Source organism: Daldinia caldariorum (genome assembly GCF_022478825.1).
Source record: "Daldinia caldariorum strain CBS 122874 unplaced genomic scaffold F4812scaffold_4, whole genome shotgun sequence".
Taxonomy (NCBI): Eukaryota; Fungi; Ascomycota; class Sordariomycetes; order Xylariales; family Hypoxylaceae; genus Daldinia; species Daldinia caldariorum.
This window is the reverse complement of record NW_025953040.1, coordinates 1,988,516-1,997,459: the sequence shown is the minus strand read 5'-3', so window position 1 is coordinate 1,997,459 and position 8,944 is coordinate 1,988,516. Positions and strand designations below refer to the sequence as shown.

The 8,944-nt window shown below is 49.8% G+C and overlaps 3 protein-coding genes across 3 annotated transcripts; 2 read left to right on the top strand and 1 right to left on the bottom strand.

The window, feature by feature from the left end:
* The first annotated feature begins 761 nt into the window (after positions 1-761).
* F4812DRAFT_318303 (heme oxygenase-like protein) lies at positions 762-2,010 on the top strand. The gene has a single exon (XM_047931406.1). It carries the CDS (start codon positions 981-983, stop codon positions 1,776-1,778), a length of 798 nt encoding a protein of 265 aa, XP_047792528.1. The 5' UTR covers positions 762-980; the 3' UTR covers positions 1,779-2,010.
* A 288-nt stretch (positions 2,011-2,298) lies between these two features.
* F4812DRAFT_457604 (Mad3/BUB1 homology region 1-domain-containing protein) lies at positions 2,299-6,072 on the top strand (the record flags this gene model as incomplete). The annotated part of the gene is made up of 3 exons (XM_047937201.1): positions 2,299-3,294; positions 3,387-3,789; positions 3,869-6,072. The coding sequence occupies 3 exons, from the start codon at positions 2,299-2,301 to the stop codon at positions 6,070-6,072; spliced, it is 3,603 nt and encodes a 1,200-aa protein (XP_047792527.1).
* Positions 6,073-6,424: 352 nt separating this feature from the next.
* On the bottom strand, positions 6,425-8,558 carry F4812DRAFT_318308 (AP endonuclease). The gene is made up of 3 exons (XM_047931407.1): positions 7,970-8,558; positions 7,397-7,899; positions 6,425-7,293 (listed from the first exon to the last, which is right to left on the bottom strand). Exons 1-3 carry the CDS (start codon positions 8,388-8,390, stop codon positions 6,778-6,780), a joined length of 1,440 nt encoding a protein of 479 aa, XP_047792526.1. The 5' UTR covers positions 8,391-8,558; the 3' UTR covers positions 6,425-6,777.
* Positions 8,559-8,944: the final 386 nt, after the last annotated feature.

The window sequence follows — 8,944 nt, the reverse complement described above, 5'->3', positions numbered from 1 at the left end:
TTTTTACTACTCATTCAGAAAATACCCCTGTGCGAGCCCTGGGGGGCCTGATATTTCCTTTTCTTCCGTTGCTAAAAAAATTTTTCCCGGTGTTAACCCCCCCCCCCCCCCCCCCCCCCCCTTTTTTTATATATATATATATATATATTTTTTTTTTTATATTTTTAATTTTTAAAATTTTTAAAGATAATTTGCTAGTCCTAACATATGATACGTAGGAAAACTTTGAAGTAGGAGCGTGGTAATACCTGGCGGAAAAGGAGATTACGGTACCTTTTTTCTCTCGAGTGTAGCAACTTAATACCGAGACCTACGATCTACGGGTAGGTCGAGTTTGAGGTATCTCAGCAGTTCATAGGTTGCAATATGTATAACAAGAAACGTGTGCGAAGGGAATAGCGCACTAATAAGGTGAATTTACAGCACTATCGGACTTAAGACCGATACACGTGTTCATCATTCATTAGGACGATAACAATAATAATCGTTTTAAGCCGTGTATTAATTAGGGTGAACTCGTAGACCAAGACGCTATTTACTTACCTAGGTACATATCTTGTTTAGCACTGTCATAAGTTCATATTAAAACTGGATTCATATTTTGGGCGAGTCATTTTTCCACCTCTACTGGTTTCGATGACTATCGATAAATCGCTGAGGATCTGAATAGAGGTGCCCTCATCTATAGGTACGTACCTTAGATAGAAACCAATAAATCAATGGAACGTTGGCGTACAATGACTGTATCACAATGACTATATATTTACGTAACCCTTTACTTTCGAACCGCTGTTTGAACCAATATATCGCCGGCATTCTTGTCCTCAGTGAGCAAGCTTCTGAGCAGCTTCTAAACAGTTGTACGCAGAACATTGTATAAAAGTACCCACCTTGACCCGGGCGCTGTTGTCTTAATTCGCTAGCATTTCAAGCCTGTAATCCTTGGCGGAGCATAATTGAAGCTTTACCATATATTACCTATGATGGCTAAACAGTCTGTAACAGAATATTTGCTCTCGAGTCCTGAAGTAGCTGACCTCTACAAGCGAGCTACAGAAAGCCAATTTCTTAGTCTCGCTGGTCAGGGTCAGCTTCCTCCAGATGTGCTCTGCCAGTGGTTATCTCAAGATCGGCTCTATGCCCAGGCCTACATCCGCTTTGCTGGAGGGCTGATCTCCCGCGTTAAGCTACCGACTACGTTAGATGGTCAGGATATCACAAAAACGCTGCAATGGCGAATCCTGTCATTGCTGCAGAATGCTATGGCAGGAGTCACGAGAGAATTAAAATTCTTCCAAGAGACCGCTAAGAAATATGAGCTGGACCTCGAAGCTCTCGGGCCCGTGGCTGAAGGAGACAACTTATCCAAGAAGTCTGCTGGATTCGGGCCTAATAAGGTGACGAAAGACTACATCGATTTATTCGACTCCTTCTCCGCGCAGCCTCACGGGAACTTATCCAGAACTCTTCTGGATGGGTTGGTGGTGCTCTGGACTACGGAGAAGGCTTATTTGGACGCGTGGACGTATGCGAAGCAGCAGGCCTCCGAGAATGCAAATACAAAAGGGGATCTCGACGGCGGAGCCTTGAGAAAGGAGTTTATTCCCAACTGGACCTCGGAGGAGTTCCAGGCTTTCGTCAAGGAGTGCCAGGAGTGCCTGGATGCTTACGCCGCTAGCCAGGACGAGGACACGGAAGAAGTCGCTGCGGCTAGCTCCATGGCGATATTCAAGAAAGTCTTGGTGCTGGAAGAATCGTTCTGGCCTATGGTGGCTTGAAGACCTTTATTACCGGAGGAGGTTGGGTTGGAAGAGATCAAAGTTGAGAAGAAGACTTGCTACAGCCAAAATTATAAATTGTACTATATAAAAGGTACCTAAATTATACTTCCAGCTGACGCATTAGAATTCTGTCAAGACTTGGATACCAGGTACCTAACGTTATGGTACTTACCTACCTGGTATAATACTATAGGTACCTGAGGTACTCAATTATAGTGGATCTTTAAACTGTAAGTTCTGCTTAATTCAATTACCGCAGTTTAAGCCCCATATTTTATCGTTGTCAGGGCAACAAATGGCAATTCGGCTAGCAATCAAAACAGTCAACAAGCGATAAGGAATAATCTCTGCATTGATTTATTTATTTAGACCGATTGTTGCACCACACCATCATCTTCGCGGGTTGGTCCTCTCCATTTCGTAAAACATCACATCGAGTACCTAATACTAACGACACAGGTTCTTTCAATTTACACTGAGGCTCGCCATTATCGCCATTTCTAATACCAATATCAAAATGGCTGCCGGCGATCTCATCGATTTCGATATAATCGAAGGGCAAAAGGAAAACATCCAATCCTTGCCCGGGGGACGATCGGCGAAGAAGCTTGTCGAAGCCTTCTCACCCTCTCCTTTACAGCCTTTACACAAACTTTCAACACCCACGCCGACAGATACCAAAAACATAAATGATTGCATCAGAGCCGAGTACGAGGCCGAGGTTGCAAACATTTCCGAGTCGGACGATCCTCTCGATGTCTTTGATCGATATGTCCGTTGGACCTTCGACGCATACCCAACAGCGCAAGCAACACCCCAGTCACAACTACATACTCTACTAGAACGCGCCACCAAGACCTTTATAGGATCAGCACAATACAAGAATGACCCGAGATATCTAAAACTGTGGCTTCACTATATCAGATTCTTCTCCGATTCGCCCAGGGAGACGTTTGTCTTCCTGTCACGCCACAATATTGGCGAAGGACTAGCCCTGTTTTACGAAGAGTACGCCGCCTGGCTGGAGGGCGCAGGTCGCTGGACGCAAGCCGAGGAGGTATACAAGTTGGGAATTGAACGAGAAGCAAGACCAGTACAGAGATTAGTTCGCAAATTCGGCGAATTCGAACAGAGACGAGCACAACAACCCGACGCAGGGGACGCCCCGTCATCGCCAGCAATACCTACAGTCCGACCTGCGCTAGTAGCCAAGATCGACCCCTTCGCTGCTCCCGCGCGGCCAGCCGATCCCCAAGCTCCGAGACCAAACATGGGTGTCGGCGGGCAATCTTCAAAACCTGCAAAGGCTAAGCTTGCAGTATTCTCAGATGCTGGTGCTGAGCCCAGCGCCATGTCGACGATGGGCGAGGGCTCCAAGGGTTGGGATACAATAGGATCATTGGCAGACCGCAAGAAAGAAAATATGATAGAAGCTAAGCCTTGGGCTGGGGAAACGTTGACGACGCAGGTGAAAAAGAGTAATGGTCCAAAGATGGCTATATTCCGGGATCCTGTAAGTTAAAACTTCCATCCCTATGCGGCAATGCCCATTTGTTGATGGTAACAGGACTAATTTGTGGCGGTTGCGCAATTGTATATATTCAGTCTTTGTCCAGAATAGCAGAGTCTCATATTGTCATTGCTCCCTCTAAGCACCAAATAATCGTGAACCCTCAAAGCGGGAAAAGAGAACGTGTCTTTGTTAACCTAGACGCTATTTATCCAACTCCGGAGGAACCCGGCACCGAACTCTCTTTTGAAGAACTCTGGGCTGCGAATCAAGGTTGGCTTGATGTGTCTTGGGAGGACGACAGCTTCGCAGAGGAACAGCAAGAACCGATCCTTGGGCAAGGCGCAGAACTAGATATGCTCAGTAACCAGGTTGCCGAGAAATTGGTAGTGCACCACGATGTAGTAGAGCTCGATGAAAATGGCGCCATCAAGGAAAGCTCACGCCCTGCAAAAAGCAAAAAGAAGAAAGTTATGGAGTATAATGAGACCCAAATCAGTCAGTATACCCTGCACATACCTGCCAATCCTTCTTTACCATACCTGTCAAATAACAAGATTGCTGACTTCTTTCACAGTCAAAGCAAAACTGGACTCGCCTTCAGGTCCAAAAATCAAGAAAAAGAAATTGGGTGCAAATTCGGAACCAACTATGACGATGCACACAAAGGCTGCAACTGACGATATTTATGACATCTTTAATGCTCCCCTCAAGCCTGCTCAACAGGAAGAAGGTGAAGAGAGCGAAGAAGAAGAGTACACGACGGACGACGATTATACCAGTGGCGGAGAGAGCGTTAACACTACGAGACGAATTTCCACTAGTGAAGTTGGTGACGACGACGACGAAATATCTGATGATAAGAGCGTGGCAAGCGAATGGTCTGAATTCACGGTGCAAAAGCACGTCCCAAAATTAGACGGCAGGAGCGATAACGAAGACGAGGAGGGAGAGGAAGACGAAGGAGAGCAAAGTGATCCAGAGGTGTCAGACCTTATCGACACTAATGACCACCAAGAGGACGATAATATCACACCAGAAGACTCTCCCCCAAGGACTAGATTTATTCCAATACCACCTGAAGATTACGAGGCACCTACACGGCCGTATAGGGACCCGGCCGAGATGGCTAACAACCGCCTCCCGTTTATGACACCCATCACAGAACGCACCGAATCTTCCCTTGGTCTAATCACAGGTGCAAAGCCGCGTTATACTGGTACAAAGACTCCTAGTGGTCATATAGACCCGGCTGAGGAGGATGAGGATGGAGATGGAGATGATGAAGACTTCGAGCCGCCGAGTAGTCCTCTGCAGGAAGTCCTTAGTGGGCATCGATCTCCACCTAAGTTCGCACAGCCTCTCCTGAAGAAGCTCAAGACAACAGCGACTTCAACTCCCCCTAGCTTCGGGAAGCCAAAGGAGGTGCAGAAGGGGCCTATTATTAAGGAAGCTATGTGCAATCCGATCGATACAGCTATTCGAGAGGAGATTCTTGCACGTATGCGCCCATCGCTAAGCTCGTATTCCGGATTTTATGATCACCGGACCGAGCGATGCGATCTCGGGGCCGAGATCCGCAAGTTCGTCAAAGCCATAGCAAAGTCGGGAGGCAAGAAGGACAGCGAGAAAACTAATACCGTTCACGCACCCGTTGTCCTCGAGTTCCCCGAGATCATGACCGAGTACACCATAAAGCGGGAGTTGGGCGCGGGTGCTTACGCACCTGTCTACCTCGTCGAGAACTCGTCACCAGAGTCGGATGAAAATGACGAAAACGCTCCCGTCGCCATGGGTAAAGGCGCCTTTGCGACAGCGCGCCGCGCTCCTCTGGAGGCGCTGAAGATGGAGCACCCGCCTACCGCGTGGGAGTTCCACATGATGCGGCTCGCGGCCGCGCGCCTGGGCCCGCACCACCGCGCGACGGCGTCCATCTTGGCCGCGCACGAGATGCACCTGTACCAGGACGAGGGGTTCCTGTTCCTGCCGTTCCACCAGTACGGCACGCTCCTCGACGTGGTCAACTTCTTCAGCGAGACGACCAAGGCGCCCATGGACGAGGTCCTCTCCATGTTCTTCAGCATCGAGCTGCTCCGCACCGTCGAGGCCCTGCACTCCAAGCAGATCATGCACGGGGACCTCAAGCCGGATAATTGCTTGCTGCGGCTCGACGCGGCGGCGGCGGCGCCCCCATCGGGTCCCTGGCGCCCGGACGGGTCGGCCGGTTGGGACGCCCGCGGCGTCGTGCTGATCGACTTTGGGCGCGGCATCGACATGCGCGCGTTCGACCCCGACGTGAAGTTTGTGGCGGACTGGCGCGCGGACCAGCACGACTGCGTCGAGGTGCGCGAGGGCCGGCCCTGGACGTGGCAGCTGGACTACCACGGGCTCGCGGGGACGATCCACACGCTGCTCTTCGGGAAGTACATCGAGACGACGACGACGACCTCCACCACTACCACCACCACGGGGCTACGTGGGGGGGAGTTGGCGTTCCCGGGCGAGCGCAGCCTAGGCACGGCCAGCGCGCGACGGTACAAGGTCCGCGAGCCGCTCAAGCGCTACTGGCAGACGGACATCTGGCAGGACTGCTTCGACCTGCTGCTCAACCCGGCGGCGCACGTCGCGGCCGAGGACGGGTGCCGGATGCCGGTGACGCGGGGCCTGCGGCGGGTGCGCGAGCGCATGGAGAGGTGGCTCGAGGCCAACTGCGAGAAGGGCGTCGGGCTGAGGGGGTTGATGGCTAGGGTGGAGGCTATGGCGAGGGCGAGGAGACATTGATTTTAACTTAAGGTCGAGGGTCAATCTTTCTCTCCCTTTTCTGCTCGAGCTTGAGCTTGAGCTTGGGTGTTATTACTTTTTTTTTGGTTTAACCCTTTCTTTCTTTCTTTTTACGTATCGTCAGAAGGGACGAAAGATGAAGAGGAAGATGAAGATGAATATGGATATGTTACGACGAGAAGAAGTATTCATAACGCTTACACACACACACACACACACACACACACACACACACGAACACGACTTTGCATCACCAGGCGTTACTGGGTGCGCGGGCGGATGGGGGGGAGGGAGAAAGAGGTGGTTGTTATGACACTCCCACTTAACGACATCCTCTTATCTGGTTAAGGTCGGGGGTGCTTGTCAATTATTTTTTATACCTACGATATGGAACGGTGGGACGGATTCAATAAACAGACACACTCGGTTTGGTTTGGTTCTTTATTGAACTGATACTCGACTTGCCTCAACTCTCAATACCAGGTACCTAAGGTATCCATCCAGTTGGGCGCGTAGAATTAGTTGTTGCTTTACATGCTTTACATACCCAATACGCCTTGCGAGTTTTTTCCACGTCAATACAATACAATACAATAATGTCCTTTAACCAGTGACCCGTCCCTTTCTAACAAGGAGTGCCTAGACCCTGAACCCTAAACCCAATTATAATAATAATTGTGACAGTTCCTTCGTGGATGAATAATTTTATTCGGAATCCTCGTCCGAAGCCGCAGCTTTCTTCTTACCCCGTTTCTTAGGAGCCGCTTTCTTCCCGTCCTTGGCGCTCTTGCGATCGACCTGATCCTGGACCCTATTGCGCTCGGCGGCGCCCTGGGCCTGGAGGCGCTCGTCGAGGGCTCTGAACTCGTCGCCGTCGGGGTCCATGCCGATGAGGCTCTCGAGCAGCTTGATCTCGTCGGCCCAGACCTGCTTGTCCTCGACGGTCTTACCGTCGGGCCGTTTGCGGTCGATGGGCGTCTCGAGGACCATCGGCATGTCCTGGAACCCGGCGTGGTTCATGATGTTGTGGAACGCCCGCAGCCCCAGGAACCCCGTGCCGATGTTGGCGTGCAGGTCCCGCCGCGAGTCGAACGGCGCTTTCGAGTCGTTCATGTGGAACGCCTTCAGGTACTTCGCGCCCACGATGCTGTTGAACTTCGATACCGTCTCCTCGAAGGCCTCCGGGGAGCGGAGGTCGTAGCCTGCGGCGAATGCGTGGCACTGTAGCGTCTGGGGTTAATATTCCGCGTGTTTATCAAAGTAAGAGCTTGCATGCATGTCCTAGAGTGTAACTGAAATAGGGGATGGTTTGGGAAATGCTCACTGTGTCTATACAGACGCCGACGCGGCTCTTGTCCTCCACGAGCTCGATGATATCCCGCAAGTCTTCAAACGTATTGCCGATGACATTGCCCTGCCCCGCCATATTCTCTAATATCGTTATGACGGTACTAGTGGCTTTGTGCGCTTTGTTCAGCTGTGCCGCTATCCTAGCAATAGCAGCCGGTCTGGAATCGCCACCGGTATTTCCCGGGTGGAAGTTGTACAGCGTGATGCCGAGCGACTCGCAGCGCTTCAAATCGTCGAGAAACGAGTTATACGCCTGGTCGGCCTTCTCCTTCTCCGCCTGAGCGAGATTTACGAGATAGGAGCCGTGCGGGAGGCAGTGCTTGTGGACTTCGAACTTGTGCTGCTTCGACAGGGATTGGAACCCGTCGACAGCTTCTTTGGTTATGGGTGGGTTGGTCCATTTGCGTTGAGACTTTAGGAATAGGGCAAAGGCGTTTGCGCCGATGTGGACGGCGTTGTTGATAGAGTTATGCACACCTGGAGAAAAAACAAAAAAATAGATGTGAGTTTGAGGTAAAGTGTTAAAGGAGCTTCAGTTATCACAAACCTCCTGCGCTACTGACGTGCGCACCAATGTACATAGACTTCTTAAGAGTGCTGACTACGGTGCGCGTGGCGAGCGCCATGAGGTCCTCGGTCTTTTCCTTGGTAGTCTTCTGCTTCTTTGCAGCTTTAGCTTTAGGTTTCTCGGCAACAGGGCCGTCCTTCTTGTCCTTCTCGTCCTGGTCGTCTTCCTCGTCTTCCTCGTCTTCGATCTTCTCTGCCTTTCGCTTCTTGGAAGACTTGCGATCCTCGGTATCAATAGGAGCGTCGTCTTTAATGTCCTTGATGGATTCTTCCTCGGTGGATTTAAGCTCTACCTTGAGATTTGCAACCTTGGTTTTTGATGTTCCGTTAGTAGGAGTGCTAACGCTGGCGGCGGTAACCGCAACGGCTTTCTTCAGCCGAGATGACTGGCGAGGAGGCATCGTTGTACGGGTTTGTCGCTTTTGCAAGGTGAATATCAGAGGGTGCGGACATGTATAGGCGCAAAATAGCAGTTGGATTCTTGAATAGAATTGTAATGTGTATATATTTGAAATTCACTACTACATACCGAATTTGGGGGAGTTTGGAGTCTGATAACGCGTCTGATCGCGAAAGGCACTGACCCGTGTTCACGTGCTGTTAATTAAACTCTTCCAACTAAGAATTGGTACCTGTTTTACTTTATTTTCCCCTTTTCTTATCGATACGATTACTAAGCTACTTTTTACTTAAGAATACTTGGAATTTACGTGTTTTTAACTATCAAAATGCTTTGCTTCTAACTATGGCCGGTAAACGAATCGAGAATACCGATTATCAATTACAACTATCATTGTCACATTGAATTTTGAGATGTCGTATGAGAAAAAAAAAAAAAAAAAAAAAAAAAAAAAACCCAAAATATAAACCCCCACCACGAATAAAATTAACGACCGAAAAAACCGATAAAAAAACCCCAAGCAAACACCGAGAAATCAATTACATACAAATAAAA